At 36.2% G+C, this 26,852-nt stretch overlaps 1 protein-coding gene across 5 annotated transcripts in view; it reads left to right on the plus strand.

Moving 5' to 3' along the window:
- The window catches only part of VPS13A (vacuolar protein sorting 13 homolog A), a 243,045-nt gene that overhangs the window by 74,433 nt on the left and 141,760 nt on the right, over window positions 1-26,852 (plus strand). For all 5 annotated transcript variants that reach the window (XM_065530725.2, XM_005581971.5, XM_065530724.2 and 2 more), the window contains exons 20-23: window positions 5,066-5,202; window positions 7,912-8,044; window positions 10,063-10,180; window positions 17,633-17,771. In XM_065530725.2, coding sequence (XP_065386797.1) covers window positions 5,066-5,202; window positions 7,912-8,044; window positions 10,063-10,180; window positions 17,633-17,771 — 527 coding nt within the window. The remainder of the gene's footprint in view (window positions 1-5,065; window positions 5,203-7,911; window positions 8,045-10,062; window positions 10,181-17,632; window positions 17,772-26,852) is intronic.

The raw sequence follows: 26,852 nt of genomic DNA on the forward strand, positions 1-26,852 counted from the left end.
TCCTTGTTGGTAGATATGAGGTGTACTATCTGTCATTTTCCTTTGTTCTCTCTCCTAAGATAAAATAATTTAGATAAGTGAGTCAAGAAATCACTTCACATTTTGATAAGACCTTCAGGAAATGTCTGACTAGTTGTCTTTTGTTAGGCTATATTGTAATATGCATCTTGATTCATTATTAATTTTTCTTTTTTTTCACGGAAAGGTATGTGTTATATTCTTCAAAATATATGTGTCTTTCTTCTCTGGCTTTTGCTCATTTTTCTCTACTATTTTTATATCCGAATGTTTTAAATTAGATCGTACGTGAATACCTTACCTCTAGAAATTGTAGGGTTTGCATTTATTCCTGTATTCTTTGTTAAAATCTGGGAATTCAATTTCTAGTTCACATTCTGTATATTGGTATATTATATACTGAGTAGAAACCAAAGCATAAGATCAGGCTACTTCTAGTCAGTTGTTCTTGATTGATAGAAACTCATAAATACAAATTAATCATATTGGAAACACACTACAGACATCCAGATTTTGAGATATTTTTATTTCTTAAGATTTGTTTTCCTAAACTTCATTACTTAAAAAAATTACCAAACAGTAAATATCCACAATATAAAGTTCACATGTTACAGAAACATGTTTTAGAAAGTGGAAGTCTTCAGTATTTTAGCTTCTGTACATAATAACCTCTAAAATTTGAAGTCTGTTCTTCCAACTTTGTTTTCTTTTCTACACCAATAGTATAAAAATGCTAATTCTATGAAAAAAATGGAAAGCTTCTATGATAGGTTTTTGTGCTTAATTTTTTAAATTTAATGTATTTTGGATTTTTTCTAGAAAGTTAAAATTATCCTCTTTGTGAAGGGACTCATATATGTTATAATGACTCAGGTTACTTAGGTTCTTTCCTTCCCTCATTTTCCTCCTTTCTTCCTTTTATTTTGTTACATTCTCCTCTATTAATATCCTGGTTTCTTTGTTGTATTATAGGTTGAATATCCCTTAGCAGAAATGTTTGGGATCAGAAATATTTCAGATTTCTTTGGATATTGGAATATTTGCATTTTACTTACTTGTTGAACATCCTTAATTGGGAAATATGAAATTCAGAGTGTTCTAAGAAGCATTTTCTGTGAATATGATCTTTGAGCATCATGTTATTGTGGTGCTGAAAAAGTTTTAGATCCTGAAGCATTTTGATTTTGGATTTTCAGATTAGGGATGCTCAGCTTGTTATTTCCCCCCTTCCTTTCTAGGAACTCAAGGTCTTTCAGGTCTTTTTGTTGTCGAGTATGGCACGAGCTTACAGAACCTGCTCAACTAGTTATCTTTTGTCTCTGGCAGGAAAACAGATGTGATCATTTGCTAAAACTCTTCTTTCAGAGTACAAGGTTCTCTGATAGGATCATAGCAAATCATTTTCTTTCAGTTATTTCATTTATTTACTCATTTAAATATATATAAAGAGTCTAATCTATATGTCAGACGCTGTGCTAGGTTTTAGGGAACATAGCAATGACCAGAATGGATGTAGTTCTTGCCTATTGATGGATGTTACACTTTTATGGATAGGACAAATATAAAACTAAGAGCAATCTACTGGAAAATTTTGATTAATGCCGTATGGGTCCAATCAGGAGAGTAAAACCACACAGTAATTTTGATGGGTATATTTAATGTAATGAATTATTAACTGTAATGAAGGATTGTTTTGTTACTCCAAAGAGTAAATTTAAAGAATATAGCAAGGGGCCAAGTGCTGTGGCTCATACTTGTAATCCCAGAGCTTTTGGTGTCCAAGCGGGGAGGAACACTTGAGGTCAGGAGTTGGAGACCAGCCCGGAAAACATAGTAAGACCCTGTCTCTACAAAAAATTACAAAATTTGTCAGGTTTGGTGGCGTGTACCTATTGTCCCAGCTACTTGGCAGGCCAGAGACTGGAGGATTGCTTGAGCCCAGGAGGTCAGGACTGCAGTGAGCTATGATAGCAACTCCTACATTACAGCCTAAGTGACAGAGTGAGATGCTGTCTCCAAAAATACATGTGTTTAAGAAGAGTAGTTATAAGGAATATAGAATTGAGACAGTGTTCCCTAGGAAGAGGTCTCTGCCTTCCCTGAGAATTGAAATCCACATCTTGTTGGAGAAGGAACCTCTGTGAGTCACTGAATGTCAGAAAAGCCATGCTGGTGTCTTTCTGGTAACCTGCTCTCTAAAACTCTCTGGAAATCCATCCTCTGAGGTGAAAAGGGAAAAATATTCATGGGGCAACGTCTCACTGCCCTCGTTCTGCTGTGAAACCACCTGAGGAGGCTTCTAGGGGCAGAATACTGGCTTTTGAGTGCTATCGGCCCTTGTGCACGGCATGCGTTGTGTTGGAGGAAGGCGCAGTGTTGCAGGATATTGCTAAATGAGTGTACTGGAACCAGGAAGCAAACTCTTTTCTCCTGCAGTGTCTCTCCTGTGCTCGTTATCTATTTCAGTGCTAGTTGGCAAAGAAAAATCATTTAAGCAACTCAGATCTACTTTCACAGAGCAGACAAGTGGGTGAATTTGGAGCTGAGTGAGGAAACAATTCTATAATCAGCCCAAATGCTGTTAAGGAAATGAGAATGATAGATGCCCCAATTTAGTTTTGGTGGTAGTGTCAGAGAAGATCTCTGAAAATTCAACATTAAGACCAGATATATTTGTAGGATCCACACTGCTAAAGGGTATAAGAAAGAGCCTTCAAGGTCATGGTCAACTGTGAAGAGCTTAACTTAGCAAACAGATGGGTGAATTTGGAAGTTGTGGAAAGCTGAACTGGTTCTAATGTAATGAGTGAGGGGAAAGCAGAGGGATGTTAAAGATGCATACTCTTGATTATGCAAAAATGAAAATCATATTAAGCAGTTAAGATTTTGTTGTAAGTGCAATGGAAAATAGGGGAGAGACCCAATACACTTAAGCTCAAAATAAAATACTCTCCACCCTCTTCCATTAAAAATAACTTAGAGAAATCATTGTGTCCTGGCATCAAGAAAGGCTTTGTTGAAACTAAGGCTTACGGTAGAACTTCCAAGGAGTACCAGAACTTTGATTTGTAGAGGCCAGAATACACGAGGAATCCTTAGACTAGAGATGGAAATGAAGATAGAGAAATGCTTAACAGACAGACTCTGGAGAATCTTGAATGTCAGATTGACCCTTCTGGATGCTGCTTGTTGCTTTAGTAAAATCATGCCATCTGTGTTTGAATCCAAATCATTTGGGGAAAAAGAATGAATAACTGTTTGAGTCAATTCTGCTCTTAAGTTTCAGGCTAATTGGATGATCTTCAGAATTTTTGATGATCTGTCAGTCTGTTTTCAAACCTCTATCTCATCTCACCTCCCATCCTCATTTTAAGAGATTTCACTTGAATTTGCTTCTTACAGGCTATGGGAAATGCCAAGGTTTTTTCTTCCTCTCTCTACTAGAGTCTTGCTTGGGCTGCCTGGGCAAGGCCACTGGAATCCCTTAAAGATGACACAGTTTTGATTATAGTTTCTCGTATTTCAAGGAAGAGCCGTCCCAGATATAATTTATTAGTGTTATTTTTATAAAGAATACTGGAGGCAGTGTAATTTGTGAAGAAAAGAGGTTTATTTGTTTCATGGTTCTACAGGCTGTACAAGAAGCATGACTCCAGCATCTCATTTTGGTAAAGGTTTCAGAATGCTTCCACTCATGGCAGAAAGGGTTAGGGAGCCCACATGTGCAGAGATCACATGGCAAGGGAAAGGAAGGAGGTGCCAGGCTCTTTTAAACAACAAGCTCTAACTCACAGAGCAAGGACTCAGTCGTTACCATGAGGACAACACCAAGCTGCTTGTGAGGACTCTGCCCCCGTGACTCAGACAGCTCTTATTAGGGTCCCACCTTCAACATTAAAAATCAGGTGTCAGCATGAGTTTTGGAGGGGTGAAACACCAAACTGTAGCACAGACTTAGATTACTTATTTTCTATTTTAATTTAAATAGATATTTAAAACAGAAGATATTTTAATTTCTTTTAATTTATTCATTTTCCTTTCTGTTGGCTTGTATATCAAGCTGATTATGTGTTGGCGCTTGACACTTGTTCGGTGTCTGCTTTTAAGCTTTGTAATTGTGTATATATATTTATTTGTAATTTTAAGTACATTAAAATTGTTGACATATTCTTTAATTTGAACATGTATTCTTTAATGATAAATTCTTAACTTTAAAGGTTATAATAAAAGGTACCGACCTGCCTACGTTTTTTGTGTGTGTGTGTGAAAAACTGTGCCTTTTTGTTTGAGTGTCAGATCTTTTTAAACTTTGTAAGTCAAATATCTTTTATTTACTCAAACTGATTTGATGGCTGCTCATATAATTTTTTATTTTAAGAAAGGGTTCTCATCTCATAGAAAATAATTTGTTTAGATTTAAAAGCTGATGCTGGACTTAGGGACATAAAATAGATGACTTTGGTATACTAATGACATGCAAGTGAATGAATTAAATTTATTAAACTAAAAAACTCCAAGTGAATGAAGGACCTAGGGAATGGGAAACTCTGGTTTGTTGCCTTTTCTGGTTTACATATGATTTTTATTGAAGATGATTTGATAATCCAGGATTTTTTTATATTCTCAGAATAATACTAGGATCAAGTATTATTGTTCAGTATGGTAAGTGTAGCTCTATGAAGTTTATGATTTGAGAAGTATCTATGTAGATTCTAAGAGTTGTTGTGAATAAATGTTTTATGCCACTGAAACTTTTTTGTTTTTTTTGGTCTATATCTTTCTTCCCAATTTTACCAAAATTGAGTTTATAGGTTAAAAATTTTTTTTTGAGGAATTACTCCAATTTTGTACTCAGCTATATTTAAATAGGAGTGCATGCATTGGCAGATATTTTAAATTTTATATTGGAAGTATTTTGCTGAGGTCATTTTAAAATTAATACTAATTTTACATTAAGATTGTTTTATCAGTTCATATATTTAGTGATTCTGTATTTCTCGAGTAATTTGTGAAAAGTATTCATAGAAAATATTTACATTTTTTCTAGGTCTACTGTATATTATTGAAACACAGAAAGTTCTTGATCTCAGAATTAATTTGAAGGCTTCATATATTATTGTCCCACAAGATGGAATTTTTAGTCCTACATCAAATCTGCTTCTTTTGGACCTTGGTCATCTTAAGGTATATACTAATAATATTTGATTTATGATATAGCATTTAGGGTGTTTCTTTGTTTAAAATGTATTTTGTTTTTTAGACAGTTTGATTTGTTGGTTTTTTTCCTGTATTTGTGGTAGATAAGTAAGATTTGAGAAATCTTCCTTTCTGGTAAATAAAGTGAAGTCTCAATTAGGTAGTTTTCCTACACTTATGAAAACAAAATGACCAATTAAATTCTGCAGGGTTAGGTTAGAATCTAAGATTGATTGACTGATTGATTGATTGATTGACTGATTGATTGATTGATTGATTTGAGACACAGTCTTGCTCTGTCGCCCAGGCTGGAATATAGTACTGTGACCTTGGCTTACTGTAACCTGTGCCTCCTAGGTTCAAGTGATTCTCAGGCCTCAGCCTCCTATCTGGGACTACATGTGCCCGCCACCACCCCCGCCTAATTTTTGTATTTTTAGTAGAGACAGAATTTCACTATATTGCCCAGACTGGTCTCGAACTCCTGTACTAAAGTGATCCACTTGAATTGGCCTCCCTAAGTGCTGGGATTACTGGCGTGAGCCCCCACACCTGGCCCAAATCTAAGATTTATATTTATAGTATTTGAGAGTCATGCTTGAGAAGCTTATTTCTTTCTCAATTTAGATCTATTACTTGATTACTTAAAGTATATAGAATGAGAGAGAATTCTGGAAACAATCAAATACATCTTCATCTTTCTGAAATTTTTTGTATGTAAAATTATATATATATGGACATTTTAATATTTGTATTAAATAATTCTAAATTGAGAAATGGCCTTCCTCTGTTTACCTAAGTCATCTCCCTTTTTTTCTTTTTTCTTTTTTTTTTTTTTGAGACAGAGTCTGGCTCTGTGGCCCAGACTGGAGTGCAGTGGCGCGATTTCAGCTCACTGCAAGCTCCGCCTCCCGGGTTCATGCCATTCTCTTGCCCCAGCCTCCCAAGTAGCTGGGACTACAGGCCCCCTCCACCATACCTGGCTAACTTTTTTGTATTTTTCAGTAGAGATAGAGTTTCACTGTGTTAGCCAGGATGGTCTTGATTTCCTGACCTCGTGATCCGCCCACCTTGGCCTCCCAAAGTGCTGGGATTACAAGCATGAGCCACCGTGCCTGGCCCTTTTTTCCTAATTATATACTTTTTTCTTTCCAAATTTTCAGTGGAGAATACATTTTTTTGTGGTATTCTAGATCTGTACTCTTCACTATAGTACCCACTGACCAGCCACATGTGGTTATTTAAATTAATTAGAATTAAATAAAATTAGTTCAGTTTCTTAGTCATATTAGCCACATTTAAGAGTTTAATAGTCAGAAGTGGCTAGTGGCTACTGTATTTTTTGTTTTTGTTTTTGAGACATAGTCTCACTCTGTTGTCCAAGCTGGAGTGCAGTGGCATGATTTCGGCTCACTGAAACCTCTGCCCCCGAGTTCAAGTGATTCTTCTGCCTCAGCCTCCCAAGTAGCTGGGATTTCAGGTGTGCACCACCATGCCCAGCCAATTTTTGTATTTTTAGTAGAGATGGGGTTTCACCATGTTGGTCAGGCTGGTCTTGAGCCCCTGACCTCAAGTTATCCCCTGTCATTGATCTCCCAAAGTGTTGGGATTACAAGTGTGAGCCACTGTGCCCGGCCTGTATTTGAAAGCATTGATATAGAACATTTCCGTTATTGTAGAAGTTCTATTAGACAGCATTGCTGTAAATCATTAAATATAGAGGAATATCTATCACAATTTAAAGAACCAAGAGAGGTGGATAATATTAGAATGCTGTTTCTGGCCACCTAACAAAAATACGTGCCTGTCCTTGGTACTGACATCTTCCCTTATTCTATTTTTTAAAATTCTGCATTTGTTAATTGTGTAAACACCCACTGGGTATATATTTATAATAAAATTTATACAGCTTGTTATTCACATTTGAATTTTCAGTTGTTTCAAGGGCAGTGTGGTATAAAAGAGCATAAAGTTAGGAGTAAGGATATCTAATTTTGTGATTTTAGGCAATTTGCTTAACCTGTTACCTAAAATTGATTACTTTTCAAACAGAGATAATCTTTTTTTGAGGATTTACTTCACATGAGCTATATAGAGGGGAAAAAAGTTAAAAAATATATGTGTACACACATGTATTTTTATGAGTAAGAGCTTTATGTACTATTGTGGAGTCATCTCCAGGATGTTTAAGTGAGAAAAGTAATATGCACAGTATGCCAAGAAAGGAGAGATGCAAATATAAGTTGCCTGGAGTTGCATAAATGGCAGAGTTGGAACTAAAATTCAGCTATCCTATTTAATTCTGGACTGTTTTACTTCTTATTGTAAAGCTATATCAGTATTTGTCATACTGTAGAAACATTTTATAAGCTAAATTTGTCTCTTGATCTTGCTCTTAATGAGAAGGCCTCTTATCACATTTAAAAAATTTGTACACGTATTATTCTTCAGGACCATCTTGGTTTCTTCTTTTAATGTAAGTAAATGGGAAATATATCCTAATATGTAAAAATTTATTTTCTCTCTCTCATTATATACCTCATGGATGAGGACCTTTCTAATAGCCTTATTATGTATGCTTACTTGTGAATTTATCTTCTCATATTAACATTTTATATTATAGGTCTAAAAATTAAAACTTTATACTTACATTTTGAAGTATTTTGCATAGTCTAAACTATTAAAATTAACTTGAAGGTGACAAGTAAAAGTCGTTCTGAATTACCAGATGTGAAACAAGGTGAGGCCAATCTTAAAGAGATAATGGATATAGCTTATGATTCCTTTGATATTCAACTTACAAGCATACAGCTGCTTTACAGTAGAGTTGGTGAGTATAAAATGCATTATCTGTTGATTGATTTTGTTGAAGTGATTAATTAGGTTTTTAGGCACTTTGAAGACCTTCCTCCTAAATGTGTTAGAACTTCTATGTTTTTGAATTAGAAATGATAGTAAATATTGGTTAGCTGTTCTCACCAGGAGCAGTCTTGCCCCCCAAGAGACATTTGTTGATATCTGGAGACATCTTTGGTTGTTACAGGTAGAGGGTGTGTGGCACTCCTAGCATCTAGTGGGTGAAGGTGAGGGATACTACTAAGCATCCTACAATATACAAGCCAGTCCCTCATGACAAATATCAGTAGTGCCGAGGTCGAGAAATCCTGATCTATATCAGTGTTTTTCAGCCTTTGACCAAAGTTGGCCCATATTGAAAATGATATTGGTATTACTACACAGCTGGATAACCAGAAGATATTGCTCAGGACCAGAAGTAAGCAGCCTGGGGATTCTGACAGTCATGGACAGCCATACAAAGACTGACGAGGGTCACTCTCCTTGGCATACTTGTATCTCATTCACTGTTGTGTACCAGTCAGGAGTCTCTGATTTAGAGCTGGTTTTTAAGATGAAGTCAAAGCCAGAAATTCACATGACAAGAGCCTTTTAAGTAGTTAGGAAGAGACCCCAGACTCATTCAGCTTTCTTTTCATTCTGTTATACTGCTTTTGAATCCCTAGAGTGTTAGTGAACATGCAGATAATTCAATAAAGTTTGATCTGTTGAAGAGATCCATATGTAGAGATCTGTGTGTTTGTATGTGGTCAGATTTTACTTACCTGAGCTAACCAATAAAAGGAGAAACAATGAGAATCCAAAGTAGTTATTATCAAAATTGTTAATTTGTATGGGACTGAAACATTTTATTTCTTTAATTATATTTGCTTCAGGATAGTGAACATAGTTTGTATTTTTATCATATTCTAATTGTGGTAGAGGAAACCCAAAGGTATAGTGGGTGGCAAAAGTACATTATTTTTAAAGTCCATAAATTCTTTTCAGGGAATAAATTACTGGGTTTGGTTTTCCTTGACTGGAATTTAATGACTCATAGAATTATTGGGTTCAAATGAGATAGTATATATGAAAATGCATTATATGACTGAGATCCCATTAATGTTGTTATGAATTTTTAAAGTTATTTCTTTCTGATTATACCTATTTTAGAAAATCTGAACAATTCAGAAACCAAAAAGATAAACCTTTATGTTACTGCTTAGGCAAGAACACCATTGATATTTTGTTGCATATTCTTTTAGTATGTTTTTCAGTGTATGTGCCTGTGAATATGTGGGATGTGCTTGTTTGGTGTTTATATTGGAAGTATTTGTGAATGTATTTTTTTTACATAATTTATACAGTTTTATATCCAGATATTTTTTCTTTTACCAGTAATATTTTGGTCACTTGAACTCATGGTTTTTATTGTCTATATTATGCTATATGGCTATGGTCTCAGTTATTTAACCATTCCCTTATGGAACATTTAGGCTTGTAACTCTGCAGTGATTGTTGCCGGGGGGGGGTCACATGTTAGTAGACTTCAATTTTATCACTAGCAGATTGATCACAGGCAAGTTATAAATTCTTTTGAGTCTCAGTTTTCTAAAGTGGGATTATTATATATCATTTTGAGAATTAACGTTTAAACATTGCCTAGAAGAGTGGAAATTATAAATTAATAAATGGTAGCTTTTATTAGTTACTGTTAAAGAACCTCACTTTTTACTACCTTTTGCATTACTGCCTTATTGCCATGTTACTTTTTTGGGTAAGGTATGTGGTTGGTGTAGTGATTGTCAGTGGGTGTACAGTAGATTTGATGATAACCTATTGATTGTGTGTACCTGAGATTGTGACATTAAGATTACCTAGATGTGGGGAAATTTTCTTATATAATGGAATATGTGACTATAAAGTATTAATAGTAATTTTAGGTTTTGTGTGTTTTTCATATTATAGTTTCATTAAATATGTTATTAAATATGAACCATTTTCTGTACTTAGGTGATAATTGGAGAGAAGCACGAAAACTCAATGTATCTACCCAGCATATTTTGGTACCCATGCACTTCAATTTGGAACTGTCTAAGGCCATGGTTTTCATGGATGTAAGGATGCCCAAGTATGTATTGTTTGTTGCGTGTGACTGTGGATTTTCTGGGTAATTCTGTAGCTAGGGAAATACCATACTTAATGTGTGTGTGGTAAAATGTATATAAAATTTACCATTTTGACAATTTTTAAGAGTATACTTCATTGTCAGTAGATTCACACATGCTGCTGTTATGCAACCATCACCACCGTTCATTTCCAAAACTGTTTCTCTTCCAAACTGAAACTCTATACCCAATTAAGCAATAACACCCCATTCGCCCTGCACCCAGCCCCTGACAACAACCATTATACCTTCTGTCTTTATGAATTTGACTATTTTAGGTACGTCATATAAGTAGAATCATAGAAAATTAGATTTTGTGTGCCTGGGTTTCTTCACTTAGTATAATGTCTTCAAGATTCACCATGTTGGAGCATATGTCAGAATTTCATGTATTTTTAAGGCTGATTAATATTCCTTATATGTATACACTATGTTTTATTTATTCATCCTTCAATGGACATTTGTGTTGTTAATGCTGTTTGGCTGTTGTAATAATGCTGAGGTACAAAATATCTGCTTAAGTCCCCGATTTCAGTATTTTCGGGTATATACTCAGAAGTAGAATTGCTGGATTATATTGTAGTTCAATGTTTAAGTTTTAGAGGAGTGCTGTTCTGTTTTTTATAGCAGTTACACCATTTTACTTTCCTACCAGCACAAGGGTTTGAATTTTTTCACTGCCTCTATAATACTTGGTATTTTCTGTTTTATTTTTTTTTATTTATTTTTATTTATTTTTTTTAATAGTCATCCTAATAGGTGTGAAGTGATGTCATTTTCTTAATGCTTAGTGATGTTGAACATCTGTTCTTGTGTTTGTTGACCGTTCATGTATTTATTTGGAAAAATATGTATTCAAGATCTTTGCCTATCTTTTAATGTGGATATTTATTTTTTTCTTTTTTTTTTGAGATGAAGTCTCGCTCTGTTGCCCAGGCTGGAGTGCAGTGGTGCGATCTTGGCTCACTGCTACCTCCACTTCATGGGTTCAAGTGATTCTCCTGCCTCAGCCTCCTGAGTAGCTGGGACTACAAGCGTGTGCCACCACGCCCGGCTAATTTTTTGTATTTTTGGTAGGGACGGGGTTTCACCGTGTTAGCCAGGGTGGGCTCGATCTCCTGACCTTGTGATCCACCCACCTCAGCCTCCCAAAATACTGAGATTACAGGCATGAGCTGCCGCGCCGGCCTGAGTTGTGAGAGTTTTAAAGTATATTTTGGATATTAATTCTTTGTCAGATATGTGATTTGCAAATATTTTTTCTCACTCTGGGTTTCCTTATCACTCTGTTGATTGTGGCCTTTGATGTCTAAAAGTTTAAAATTTTTATTGTCCAGTTTATCTTGTCTATGTGTTGGTGTCCTATCCAAGAAATTATTACGAAATCCAATGTCATAAAGCTTTTCTTCTTTGTTTACCTTAAAGAGTTTTAATAGTTTTAGCTTCTTTTATTTAGATCTTTGATTCATTTGAGTTAATTTTTGTATGTGGTATGTAGAATAAGGACCCACCTTTATTCTTTTGCATGCAAATATCTCATTTTCTCAATATGATTTGTTGAAAAGACTGTCCTTTTCTCATTGAGTGGCCATGGTACCCTAGTTGAAAATCATTTGTCCATATATGCAAGAGCTTATTTTTGGGCTTTCTGTTTTATTCCATTGATCTCTATGTCTTTATTTTCCTGTACCACACTGTTTAGATTACTGTAGCTTTGCAGGAAGTTTTGAAATCAGAACATGCGAGTTGTTTAACTTTGTTCTTTTTCAAGATTGTCTTGGCTATTCAGGATCCTTTGATATCCCATATGAATCTTAGGATGGAGTTTTCTTTTCTTGCAAAAAATGTTATAGAGATTCTGATAAAGAGTGTATCAAACCTGTAGATCCCTTTGAATAGTATTGACATCTTAATAATATTGACTGTTACAGTCCATGAACATGGAATATCTTTCTGTTTATTTGTGTCTTCTTTGATTTCAACAGCATTTTCTAGGTCTCAGTACTAAAGTCTTTTGCCTCATTTCTTAAATTTATTCTTTCTGATGCTATTGTAAATGAATTAAAAAAATTTTTTTTGGATTGTTTATTGTTAGTGTATGGGAACTTAACTGATTTTTATGTCCTGCAACTTTGTGAATTTGTTTACAGTTCTAAGTTTTAGGATTCTAAAGTTCTAACAGATTTAAGATTTTCTACATATAAGATCCTATCATCTGTGTACAGAGGTAGTTTTTTTCCCTTTCTGATATGGGTGCCTTTTTTTCTCTTTCTTGCCTAATTGGTCTGTCTAGAATGTTTTAACACTCTCTTGAGTAGAAGTGGTTTAGGTTGGCATCCTCACCTTAATCCTGAGCCCCGAGGAAAAGCTTTCAGTATTTCACCATTGAGTATGAGGTCAGCTGTGGGGTTTTTATGGATGACCTTTATTATGTTGAGGTAGTTTCCTTCTGTTCCTAGTTTGCTAACTTTTTGTTACGAAAATGTGTTGAATTTTTTCAAATCCTTTCTCTGCTTTGAGATGACCATGTGATCATGTGAAAAATGATCAAGATGATTTTTTTTTTCCTTCATTCTCTTAATGGGGTATATTACCTTGATTGCTCTCTATATATTAAATCATATTTCTTGTGTCCAGCAAAAAATCCTTTTATTCTAGGAATAAATTCTCTTATTCCAGGAATAAATAAATTCCAAGAGTAAATGATATATAAACCATTTAATGGGCTATTGATTTAGGTTTGCTTTTGCTTTTGTTGAGTTTTGCATTAATATTTTTTGGATATATTAGACTGCAGATTTATTTTCTTGTAGTATCTTTGTCTGGCTTTGATATCAGGGTAACGCTGTCTTTATAAAATGAATTAGAAAGTATTCCTGCCTCTTCGGTTTTTGATTGTTTGGTAGAATTCACTATTGAAGATCATGGGAGATTTTCTTTGTTGGGAGGTTTTTCATTACTGATTCAATCTCCATAGTAGTTTATCCAGATTTTGTTTCTTCATAATTCAGTGTTGGTAGATTTGTGTTTCTTGGAATTTGTTTCATTTAGATTATCCAATTTGTTGGTGTAAAATTGTTTATAATCGTCTCTCTCTTACAACCCTTTTTGTTTTGTAAAATGAGTAATAATGTTAACTACTTTCATTTCTGATTTAAATTGTCTTTTCTCTTTTTTTCTCAATCTAACTAAAGGTTTTCAATCTTGATCATTTTGAAGAACCAACTCACATTTTTGTTGATTTTTTCCTCTATTGTTTTTCTGTACTTTATTTTATTTATCTCTGCTTCCATCTGGTTTTTTTTGTTTTTTTTTTTTTTTTTTAATTTCTGCTAGCTTTAGGTTTAGTTTGCTGTTCTTTTTCTAGTTCCTTAAGGTGTAAAGTTAGGCTATTGATTTTAGGTCTTTCTTCTTTATTAATGTAGGTGTTTACAGCTATAAAATCCCCTTTTGGCAGACTTTTGCTGCATCCTATGAATTTTGGTATGTTGTATTTTCATTTTCATTTGTCTTGAGTTATTTTCTAATTTCCCGCGTGATTTCTTTGATCTCATTGCTTGTTTAACCGTCCGTTTTTAAATTTCTACACACTTGTGACTTCTACGTCTTTTGCATTCTAGACTCATTTCATCATTATTGGAAAAGATACTTCTTATGATTTCACTGTTTAGACATTTTTTGACACTCATTTTTTTACCTGACATATAATCTGTCCTGGAGAATGTTTCATATGCACTTGAGAAAAATGTCTATTTTGCTGGATGGAGTGTTCTGTATACATCATTTTGGTCCAGTTAGTCAATTTTATTGGTCCAGTCCCCTGTTTCCTTATTAATCTGCTACCTGGTGGTTCTATTCAGTATTGACAGTGAGATATTGAAGTCTCCCATTATTATCATGGAACTGTCTGTTTCTTCCTCTTAATTCTGTCAGTGCTTGCTTTATATATTTTCGAACTCTGATGTTTGGCACATACATGTTTATAATTGTTATGTCTTCTTGGTGAAGTTATACTTTCATTATCATTATATAATGTCCTTCTTTATTGCTTGTAACAGTTTTTGACTTGCAGTCTACTTTGGCTGTTTTTGTTATAGGCATCCCTGCTCTCTTTTGGTGATTATTTGCATGGAATGTCTTTCTTCATTTTTTTTTTACTTTTAACCTGTGTGTTTTCTGTGATTTAACGTGATCTTTTGTAGACAGTATGTACTTGCATCCTGTTTTTTAATCCATTTTGTCACTTTAAGTTTTTAATTGAGAAAAAATATATTTACATTTAAAGTAAATACAGAAGGGGAGGACTTACTTTTGTCATATTGTTATTTGCTTTCTGTATGTCTTATAGCTTTTTAAATTCCTCGTTTCCTCCTTTAATGCTGCCCTTTGTGTTCAGTGGATTTTTGTGTGTGACATGCTTTGATTCCTCTATCATTTCCAGTTTTGTACATTTTACAAATGTTTTCTTTGTGATTACCATGGAGATTATGTATCATATCCTCAAGTTATAACAATCTATTTATTATTTCTTTGTTTTTTTAGACAGGGTCTTGCTCTGTCGCCTAGGCTAGTGTTGTGGTTGTAGCTCACTACAGCCTGGAACTCCTGTGCTCAAGTGATCCTCCTGCCTTGTCCTCCTGAGTAGCTGGGGCTACAGGCACACACCACTACACTCAGCTAATTTTTAAATTTTTTTGTAGAGGTGGGTCTTGCTGTGTTGCCCAGGCTATAACAGTCTATTTAAGATTGAGGCAGGTTGCATAGTCTTATGCCTGTAATCCCAGCACTTTGAGAGGCCAAGCTGGTAGGATTGCTTGAGGCCAGGAGTTTTAGACCAGCCTGGGCAACATAGGAAGACCCTGTCTCTACAATAAGTAAATAAATAATTAAATAAAATTAGCTGGGCGTAGTGGTGCATGCCTTTAGTCCTAGCTACTTGGGAAGTTGAGGTGGGAGGATAGTTTGAGCCTAGATGGTTGAGGCTATAGTGGGTTGTGATTATGCCACTGCACTCCAGCCTGGGTGACACAAAGTTTAAAAAGTGAAAAATAAAGTTGATACCAAGTTAGGTTCAATTGCATGCAAAAACTCTACTTGTTTCCTGTTTTGCCCCCTCCAGTTTATCTTATTGATGTCCCAGATTATATTTTTATATATTCTATACCCATTAACAAAGAATTATAATTATTTCTTATGCATTTGTCTTTTAACTTATGTAGAAAATAAATAGTAGAGTTATAAACCAAAATTCTAATAACATTTGCTTTATATTTGTCCATGTATTTATGTTTACTGGGATTATTATATTTCATTGTTAGCTGAAGCTATGTGCCTGAGATCCTAAGTAGAGAAGTCTCTTGAACTAAGACTGGGCCATTTAGATGATTTATTTCTAAATAGTTTTAGACTGTAGGTAGCCATTTAACTTCTTCCTTATAACAGCACCTTTTTTTCTCCCTTACAAATATTCAAACCTCAGGCACAGATCTATTTTAAAATTTAACTAAAGGCTTTTCTCATCTAACATCCAAACACTTCCAGGAGAGTTGCTACTAGCAAGGCTACATGAGAAGGCTTCATGCCTAGTTAAAGTGTACCAGGAAGAATAGAGGGAATTAGAGAGACTCTGGCCTTTTCCTGTATGGTACATGGTATGGACATTGTTTTTAATACTTACTATACTTAACATGTAAAAGGGAGAGACCCACACCCTTTTTTGTTGACCTTTACCTCATAGTGACTCTATAACAAGCATTGTCCAGGGCCCTAAATCTTACTCTCCTAGATTTTCTTTTCTTAGAAAATCAAAGCATGCACTGAGAGTCTTGCGGAAGAGGAATGCCTGGAATTTGGTTTAAGAGACAGAAGGAAAGAAAACCATGCTGTGTATTCCCTTGTTTTTTTCAAATCTAGCTTTAGATATGGTTCAATTTTAGAGAAAAGGCTTAAGTCTTTTCATTCCTCCCTCCTTATGTCCCCTGCTTGTTTACTCTTTTCTACTATTCTTGTGAAGTTTTTCATTCTGTGATGATAAAGATTAAAGATCTGTGTGATTTCTTGTTGTAAACATATGACTATGAATTGACATTTTTAAGCATAGTTTAAATACTTTCCTTCTTGGTAAGTTACAGGGTACCGGAAAAAGTAGGTGATCTTTCTCTGAGGGGAGAAAAGTGCAACTTTTATCTTCGTTTGGACTTGCTCTATCAATATATGATTAGGAAGAATTTAAGTCTTGTGATGCAGGGAATATGTATAGCATAGCAGGAATTAAAATAGCTGATTATAATAATATATCTATAATAATGTAATAAAGATTGATAATGGTTATAGATTCGGACCAGCTTATAGGTTAGTATAATTAAAATACAGGCCAGAAATGATAATGGCTTAACTTACAAAGATGAAATCTTAGAATTTATTTGGTTTCTATTTTATAATATTGTGAGCAATATAAAGTGGATATGATATGTTAAATCCTGGAACTTCACGAGTGTCAGAACATTCCCTTGAAAATTGAGCTGCATTAATTTGAAGGCAAATAAAAAGATACTTGCTATTTGGTAGGTACTGTTTTGGTACCCAGCATCTTTAGATTGCACAACTTGCAGATTTTTCAAGAAAGTGAAAATAAGTTTAAGTGCATTAAGAGGATCGATTCATAATGTTTAATGAAGTTAAACTACTCTGCTTGTGATTAATTACAAATATTTAGGGTATTGGAAATAAAAGAAAGCTTGTAATTTTCTGTAGGACTCCAGTACAGTTTTAGAAAGATAACGTAAGTAATCAGTGTGCATACATGGAAAAAGTAATTTTTAGGGAAAATGCAGGGATAAAAATGGGGAGTGAAAACTTTCTCTCTTTCTCTGTTAGTGAAAACTTTCTCTTTCTCTCTTTCTCAAAGGAGACTGTCAAGGCAATTAAAAGAATAATAAAGCACTCTGATGTGATTTTGTCCCATGATCTTTGCTATATAGTCTCGTGAGCAGGCTATTTGCACTGCCAAACCTTAGTTTTCTTATAGGAACCATATACATATAGGAACTTAAAATAAATAGAGAGCAAAAATAGGTTGTCTGCCTCATAGATTGTGAGGACTGTTTACAACGATGCATGTAAAGTGCTTTCCTCAATGCCTGTCACATGAGAAACACTTGATTAGTAGTAATTGTCAATTGTATACAGTAAACAGTAGAAGAACATTACATGAAATAAAAACATAAACTTCTGAAAAATAATGAGGTTAGCCCATCTAATGAGACTGGTTAATAAGGTAAGACAGAAATTGGAGTAGAGATTTTTAGTGTTTAAAATCACATTTGATTCAGATAATTTGAGAACAGTCTTTTTAATTAGTGCACTTAAATCAGAATAATTCCTTTATAATTACTTATTTTTATCTTTTCAAAACAGATTCAAGATTTTTGGAAAGTTACCTCTTATTTCTTTACGAATCTCAGATAAAAAACTACAAGGGATTATGGAATTGGTTGAAAGCATTCCAAAACCTGAACCAGTAACTGAAGTATCTGCCCCTGTCAAATCATTCCAGGTAATGTGATTTTCAAAATTAATATAAGCATGAATTAGGAAAGTCCACTAATAGTATTTGAAACAATCACAGGAATTTTATGTAAGACAGTTTGCAATTTGTTTTGAATAGACATTAAGAAAATTACATTTTAAGAGAGAAACTGAAATGGTAAAAATTATAGTTAAGAAAGATATAAAATAATAAATCGACTTTCCTAATTTTTGCTGCCTCCAATCCCTTTCCTGAGCGATAACACTGTTAACTACTGCTTCTCTAGTTTTTCAAAAAATATTTATGGCATATACTAGTACAGACATGCACAAGAACATGCATATGCATGTGTGTGTGTATGCAGTATGTGTATGTACACATGCATGTATATATTCTTTTTTTTTTTTCTGAAACAGAGCCTCCCTCTGTCGCCCAGGCTGGAGTGCAGTGGTGCAATCTTGGCTCACTGCAACCTCTGCCTCTTGGGTTCAAGCAATTCTCTGCCTCGGCCTCCTGAGTAGCTGGGATTACAGGTGCCTGCCACCACGCCCGGCTCATTTTTTTTTGCATTTTTAGTAGAGACGGGGTTTCACCATCTTGGCCAGGCTGGTCTTGAACTCCTGACCTTGTGATCCACCCGCCTCAGCTTCCCAAAGTGCTGGGATTACAGGTGTGAGCCACCGTGCCCGGCCTGTATTCTTATATTTTTAAAATTAAATGAAATCATTATACTCACTATTCTGAATCTGTATTATTTTTACCATTATTATCATATATGCCTTAAATAAACGTTTATGTTAGCACATACAGATCTACCTCATTTGTTTATGGTGATATAGTATTTCATTTTCTGCATATACCATCTTTTGCTTAATATATCTCCTTTTGATGGATAGTCACATTATGAGCGTTTATAGTTATGAAAAATACTGCTTTGAACTTCCTCATATATATATATATATACTGATATATATATATATTTGCTTATACTTTTATTCATAGAATAAATTTCTAGAAATGGAATTGTTGAATAAAAGAGTATGTGATTTTTGAATTTTGATTATTTTGCCAAAAACATTTTTTTTTGGGACGAGGTCTCCCTCATTTGCTCAGGCTGTAGTACAGTGGCGCAATCTTGGCTCACTGCAACCTCCATCTCCCAGGTTCCAGCAGTTGTGCCACCTCAGCCTCCCAAGTAGCTGGGACTACAAGTGCGTGCCGCTACACTTAGCTGATTTTTGTATTTTTAGCAGAGTTAGGGTTTCCCCATGTTGGCCAGGCAGGTCTTAAAAGCCTGACCTCAAGTGATCTGCCTGCGTTGGGCTCCCAAAGTACAGAGATTACAGGTGTGAGCCACTGTGCCCAGCCCAAATTTGCTTAACTTATAGTTTGCTAACAGTAAATGAATATCTTTCTCTGGTTTCATTACTGAGTATTAGCAAATGTTAAAATTTTATTTGAAGTGAAAAATGTTATCTTCTGGTTTTGATATGCTTTTTTAAATGAGTAGAACATACTTTCCTAAATTTACTAATTTAATTTCTGTTTTTGGAAACTGCTGTTAATACCTTTTTTCTGTTGGGTTATGGTTGTCTAATTAAGGAAATAACCTGTTTGTCATTTAAAATTCCTGTTTTTTCCTCATTTTGTTGTTTGATTTTTATCTCATATATAAATTTATTTTTGCCAGGCAAAAGCATTTTATTTTTTACATAGTCACTTTTTTTTTCCTTCATGATTTCTAGATTTGTATCATGTGACTTTTCCCTTTCTGAGAGAATTTCAGAAAGAAAAAAATATATTCACATTTCTCTCCATTTTTGGGGGGTACAGAGAGTTCTTTACTCATGTTTAAATGCTTTTCTTTTGAAGTGGTTTCAAACTTGGAACATTCCAAAAATAGTGTTAATAACTTTTTTTTTAAATTATACTTTAAGTTATGGTATACATGTGCATAACATGCAGGTTTGTTACATAGGTATACATGTGCCATAGTGGTTTACTGCACCCATCAACCCAGCATCTACGTTAGGTATTTCTCCTAATGCTATCTCTCCCCTAGCCCCCCACCGCTCAACAGGCCCCGGTGTGTGATATTCCCTTCCCTGTTTTCATGTGTTCTCATTGTTCAACTCCCACTTATGAGTGAGAACTTGCAGTGTTTGGTTTTCTGTTCCTGTGTTACTTTGCTGAGAATGATGGTTTCCAGCTTCATCCATGTCCCTGCAAAGGACATGAATTCATCCTTTTTTATGGTTGCATAGTATTCCATGTTGTATATGTGTCACATTTTCTTAATCCAGTCTGTCATTGATGGGCATTTGGGTTGGTTCCAAGTCTTTGCTGTTGTGAACAGTGCTGCATTAAACATACATGTGCATGTGTCTTTATAGTAGAATGATTTATAATCCTTTGGGCATATACCCAGTAATGGGATTGCTGTGTCAAATGGTATTTCTGGTTCTAGATCCTTGAGGAATCACCATACTGTCTTCCACAATGGTTGAACTAATTTACACTCCCACTAACAGTGTAAAAGCATTACTGTTTTGCCACATCCTCTCCAGCATCTGTTGTTCCCCGACTTTTTAATGACCGACATTCTAACTGGCATGAGATGGTATCTCATTGCTGTTTTGATTTGCATTTCTCTAATGACCAGTGATGATGACCTTTTTTTCATATGTTTGTTGGCCGCATAAATATCTTCTTTTGAGAAGTGTCTGTTCGTATCTTTCACCCAGTTTTTGATGGGGTTGTTGGTTTCTTACTTGTAAATTTTTTTTCGGTTCTTTGTAGATTCTAGATATTAGCCCTTTGTCAGATGGATAGATTGCAAAAATTTTCTCCCATTCTGTAGGTTGCCTGTTCACTCTGATGATAGTTCCTTTCGCTATGCAGAAGCTCTTTAGTTTAATTAGATCCCATTTATCAATTTTGGCTTTTGTTGCCATTGCTTTTGGTGTTTTAGTCATGAAGTCTTTGCCTATTCCTGTGTCCTGAATGGTATTGTCTAGGTTTCCTTCTAGAGTTTTTATGGTTTTAGGTCTTACATTTACGTCTTTAATCCATCTTGAATTAATTTTTGTATAAGGTCTAAGGAGGTGGTCCAGTTTCAGTTTTCTGCATATGGCTAGCCAATTGTCCCAGCACCATTTATTAAATAGGGAATCCTTCCCCCATTGCTTGTTTTTGTCAGGTTTGTCAAAGATCGGATGGTTGTAGATGTGTGGGGTTATTTCTGAGGCCCCCGTTCTGTTCCATTGGTCTATATCTCTGTTTTGGTACCAGTGCCATGCTGTTTTGGTTACTGTAGCCTTGTAGTATGGTTTGAAGTTAGGTAGTGTGATGCCTCCAGCTTTGTTCCTTTGCTTAGGATTGTCTTGGCTATATGGGCTCTTTTTTGGTTCCATATGAAATTTAAAGTAGTTTTTTCAAATTCTGCGAAGAAAGTCAATGATAATTTGATGGGGATAGCATTGAATCTATAAATTACTTGGGGCAGTATGGCCGTTTTCACAATATTGATTCTTCCTATTCATGAGCATGGAATGTTTTTCCATTTGTTTGTGTTGTCTCTTATTTCCTTGAGCAGTGGTTTGTAGTTCTCCTTGAAGAGGTCCTTCACATCCCTTGTAAGTTGAATTCCTAGGTATTTTATTCTCTTTGTAGCAATTGTGAATGGGAGTTCACTGATTATTTGGCTCTCTGTTTGTCTGTTATTGGTGTATAGAAATGCTTGTGATTTTTGCACATTGATTTTGTATTGTGAGACTTTGCTGAAGTTGCTTATCAGCTTAAGGAAATTTTGGGCTGAGGCATTGGGGTTTTCTAAATATACAGTCATGTCATCTGCAAACAGAGACGATTCGATTTCCTTTCTTCCTTTTTCAATACCCTTTCTTTCTCTTGCCTGATTTCCCTGGCCAAAACTTCTAATACTATGTTGAATAGGTGTGGTGAGAGAGGGCAGTCTTGTCTTGTACCAGTTTTCAGAGGGAATGCTTCCAGGTTTTGCCCATTCAGTATGATATTGTCTGTTGCTTTGTCATAAATAGCTCTTAGTATTTTGAGATACATTCCTTGAATACCTAGTTTATTGAGAATTTTTAGCTTGAAGGGGTGTTGAATTTTATCAAAGGCTTTTTCTGAATCTATTGAGGTAATCGTGTGGTTTTTGTCATTGGTTCAGTTTATGTGATGGATTACGTTTATTTATTTGCGTATGTTGAACCAGCCTTGCATCTCAGGGATGAAGCCAACCTTAATTGTGGTTGATTAAGCTTTTTGATGTGCTGCTGGATTTTGTTTGCCAGTATTTTATTGAGGATTTTCACATTGATGTTCATCAGGGATATTAGCCTGAAATTTTCTTTTTTGTGTGTGTCTCTGCCAGGTTTTGGTAGCAGGATGAGGCTGGCCTCATGAAATAAGTTAGGGAGGAATCCCTCCCACTTTTTCCATTGTTTGGAGTAGTTTCAGAAGGAATGGTACCAGCTTCTCTTTGTGCCTCTGGTAGAATTTGCTGTGAATCTTTCTGCTCATGGGCTTTTTTTAATTGGTAGGCTATTAATTACTGCGTCAATTTTGGAACTTGTTATTGGTCTATTCAGGGATTCGACTTCTTCCTGGTTTAGTCTTGAGTGAGTGTATGTGTCCAGGAATTTATCCATTTCTTCTAGATTTTTCTAGTTTATTTGTCTAGAGGTGTTTATAGTATTCTCTGATAGTAGTTAGTAGTTCTGTGGAATCATGGAATCAGTGGTGAGATCCCCTTTAGCATTTTTTAGTTGTGTCTGTTTGATTCTTCTCTCTTTTCTTCTTTATTAGTCTGGCTAGTGGTCTATGTATTTTGTTAATCTTTTTAAAAAACCAGCTCCTGGATTCATTGATATTTTTGAAGGGTTTTTCATGTCTCTTGTCTCCTTCAGTTCTGCTCCAGTCTTAGTTATTTCTTGTCTTCTGCTAGCTTTTGAATTTGTTCTTGCTTCTCTTGTTCTTTAATTGTGATGTTAGGGTGTCAATTTTAGGTCTTTCCCGCTTTCTCCTGTGGGCATTTAGTGCTATAAATTTTCATCTAAACACTGCTTTAGCTGTGTCCCAGAGATTCTGGTATGTTGTGTCTTTGTTCTCATTGTTTCAAAGAACTTACTTATTTCTGCCCTAATTTCAGTATTTACCCAGTAGTCATTCAGGAGCAGGTTGTTCAGTTTCCATGTAGTTGTGTGGTTTTGAGTGAATTTCTTAATCCTGAGTTCTAATTTGATTGCAGTGTGGCCTGAGGGACTGTTATAATTGCCATTCTTTTGCATTTGCTGAGGCTTGTTTTACCTGCAATTACGTGGTTAATTTTAGAATAAGTGCGAAGTGGTGCTGAGAAGAATGTATATTCTGTTGATTTGGGGTGGAGAGTTCTGTAGATGTCTATTAGGTCCGCTTGGTCCAGAGCTGAGTTCAAGTTCTGAATATCCTTGTTAGTTTTCTGTCATGTTGATCTGTCTTATATTAACAGTGGGGTGTTAAAGTCTCCTGCTATTATTGTGTGGGAGTCTAAGACTCTTTGTAGGTCTCTAAGAACTTGCTTTATTCTTTAAGAATGTTGAATACTGGCCCCCACTGTCTTCTGGCTTGTAGGGTTTCTGCAGAGAGATCCACTGTTAGTCTGATGGGCTTCCCTTTTTGGGTAAACCAATCTTTCTCTGTGGCTGCCCTTAACATTTTTTCCTTCATTTCAACCTTGGTGAATCTGACAATTGTGTGTCTTGGGGTTACTCTTCTTGAGGAGTATCTTAGTGGTGTTCTCTGTATTTCCTGAATTTGAATATTGGCCTGTCTTGCTAGGTTGGGGAAGTTCTCCTGGATAATATCCTGAAGAATGTTTTCCAACTTGGTTCCATTCTCCCCACCACTTTCAGGTATACCAATCAAATGTAGGTTTGGTCTTTGCACATAGTCCCATATTTCTTGGAGGCTTTGTTCATTTTCATTCTTTTTTCTCTAATCTTGTCTTCATGCTTTATTTCATTAAGTTGATCTTCAGTCTCTGATATCCTTTCTTCCGCTTGATCGATTTGGCTGTTGATATTTGTATATGCTTCACAAAGTTCTCATGCTGTGTTTTTCCACTCTATCAGGTCATTTATGTTCTTCTCTAAACTGGTTATTCTAGTTAGCAATTCCTCTAACCTTTTTTCAAGGTTCTTAGGTTCCTTGCACTGGATTAGAACATGCTCCTTTAGCTCAGAGGAGTTTGTTATTACCCACCTTCTGAAGCCTATTTCTGTCAATTCTGCAAACTCATTCCCTGTGCAGTTTTGTTCCCTTGCTGGAAGGAGTTGTGATCCTTTGGAGGAGAAGAAGCATTCTGGTTTTTGGAATTTTCAATCTTTCTGTGCTGGTTTTTCCCTAATCTTTGTGGATTTATCTGCCTTGAGTCTTTGATGTTGGTGACCTTTGGATGGCGTTTCTGTGTGGATGTCCTTTTTGTTGATGTTCATGCTGTTCCTTTCTGTTTGTTAGCTTTCCTTCTAACAGTCAGGCCACTTTGCTGCAGGTCTGCTGGAGTTTGCTGGAGGTCCACTCCAGACCCTCTTTCCCTGCGTGTCACCACTGGAGGCTGCAGAACAGCGAAGATTGCTGCCTGTTCCTTCCTCCAGAAGCTTTGCCCCAGAGGGGCACCCGCCAGATGCCAGCCAGAGCTGTCCTGTGTGAGGTGTCTGTCGACCCCTGCTGGGAGGTGTCTCCCAGTCAGGAGGCATGGGGGTCAGGGACCCACTTGAGAAGGCAGTCTGTCTCTTAGCAGAGCTCAAGCCCTGTGCTGGGAGATCCGCTGCTCTCTTCAGAGCTGGCAAGCAGGAATGTTTAAGTCTGCAGAAGCTGCACCCACAGCTGCCCCTTCCTCCAGGTGCTCTGTCCCAGGGAGATGGGAGCTTTATCTATAAGCCCCTGACTGGGGCTGCTACCTTTCTTTAAGAGATGCCCTGTCCAAAGAGGAGGAGTCTAGAGAGGCAGTCTGTCTACAGGGGCTTTGCTGAGCTGTGGTGGGCTCCGCCCAATTTGAACTTCCAGATGGCTTTTTTTACACTGTGAGAGAAAAGCCATCTATTCAAGCCTTGGCAGTGGGGATGCCCCGTCCCCCACCAAGCTCGAGCATCCCAGGTTGACTTCAGACTGCTGTGCTGGCAGTGAGAATTTCAAGCCAGTGGATCTTGGCTTGCTGGGCTCCATGGGAGTGGGATCCTCTGAGCAAGACTGGCTTCAGCCTCCTTCCCAAGGGAGTGAATGGTTGTCTCGCTGGCATTCCAGGTGCCACTGGGGTATGAAAACAAGCTCCTTCAGCTATCTTGGTGTTTGCCCAAATGTGCTTGAAACCCTGGGCCCTGTTGGTGTAGGCACCTGAGGGAATCTCTTGGTCTGTGGGTTGCAAAGAACATGGGAAAAGTGTAGTATCTGGGCTAGAGTGCACCATTCCTCATGACACAGTCCCTCAGGGCTTCCCTTGGCTGTGGGAGGGAGTTCCTGACCCCTTGCACTCCCTGGATGAGGCAAAGCCCCACTCTGCTTCAGCTCACCCTCCGTTGGTTGCATCCACTGTCTAACCAGTCCCAATGAGATGAGCTGGGTACCTCAGTTTGAAATGCAGAAATCACCAGCCTTCTGTATTGATGTTGCCTGGAGCTGCAGGTTGGAGCTGTTCATATTCAGCCATCTTGCCAGCCACCAGTGTAAACAAGTTTTATCCTCAGTCTGTTAGAGAGTACCTTACTAGCTGGGTGTGGTGGCTCACATCTGTAATCCCAGCACTTAGGGAGCCAGAGGCAGGCAGATCATTTGAGGTCAGGAGATCGAGACCAGGCTGGCCAACATGGTGGAATCCCGTCTCTACTAAAAATACAAAAATTAACCAGGCATGGTGGTGGGCGCCTGTAATCCCAACTGCTCAGGAGGCTGAGACAGGAGAATCACTTGAACTCTGGAGGCAGAGGTTGCAGTGAGCCGAGATTGAGTAACTGCACTCGAACCTGGGCGACAGAGCGAGACTCTGTCTCAAAAAAAAAAAAAAAAGTAAGTTAATGTCCCATTACTCCTGAACACTTTAGTGTTCACTTTAGTGTTTTGCAATATTCTTTTCCTAGTCTGTTGGTGAGTTTTTTTGTTTCTTTAACTGTTTTTTGGAGAGCAAAAGCTTAATTTTAATACTATTGAATTTAGCAATATTTTCTCCAGATATTGAACTTTTTGTATCACATCCCTGCAATTTTTGCCTAATTTAAGGTCAAGAAGATTTTTCCCTATGTCTTTATTCTGGAAATTTCTTAGAGTTAGGTTTTATACTTAGGTCTCGCATCCATTTAATTTTTCTATGTGGTGCATGTGATGGGATCCTCTTTCTAGTTTTACATCTGCATTTATAGTTATTTCCGTTTTATTTGTTAAAAAGACCATTCTTTTACTGTTGAGTTGACTATATATGACACAGACTATAAATAGACTGTGTAAGTCTATTTCAGACTGTTCTTTTCCAGTGATTTCTGTGTCTACCATTTCCATCTGTTTCTGTCCTTTTGTTGATATCGTACTGTCTTAATTATACTATAGCTTAATGTGTTGAAATCCAGAAAGGTTAGTCCTCCAACTTTTTGTATTTCCAAAATGTTTTCGACTGATTCTTTTGCCTCTTAGAATCAACTTATCAATTTCCACAAAAATTCCTGCTGAGATTTGGATAGAAATTGTGTCTTGAATTTGGGAGAATTAACATTTTAGCAGTATTGAGTCTTTCAATTCATTAACATGGTGTATCTTTCCATTTGCTTAGGTCTTTTTAAGTTTTTAAAAATTGGTGATTTGTAGCTTCTGTTCGTTTAATATATGTTGTTAAATTTGTACGTAGTGTATGGGCTGAATTGTATCCCTCAAAATTTATATACTGAACCCTAACTCTGCTATTTCACATTGTGACTGTATTTACAGATAGATTCTTTACAGCAGTGATTAAGTTAAAATGAGACCACTAGAGTGGTTTGACTGGTGTCTTTATAAGAAAAGGAAATTTGATCTCACAAAGAGACACCAGAGATGCATGCACACTGAGGAAAGCCCATGTGA

Source organism: Macaca fascicularis, chromosome 15 (genome assembly GCF_037993035.2).
Source record: "Macaca fascicularis isolate 582-1 chromosome 15, T2T-MFA8v1.1".
Lineage (NCBI taxonomy): Eukaryota > Metazoa > Chordata > Mammalia > Primates > Cercopithecidae > Macaca > Macaca fascicularis.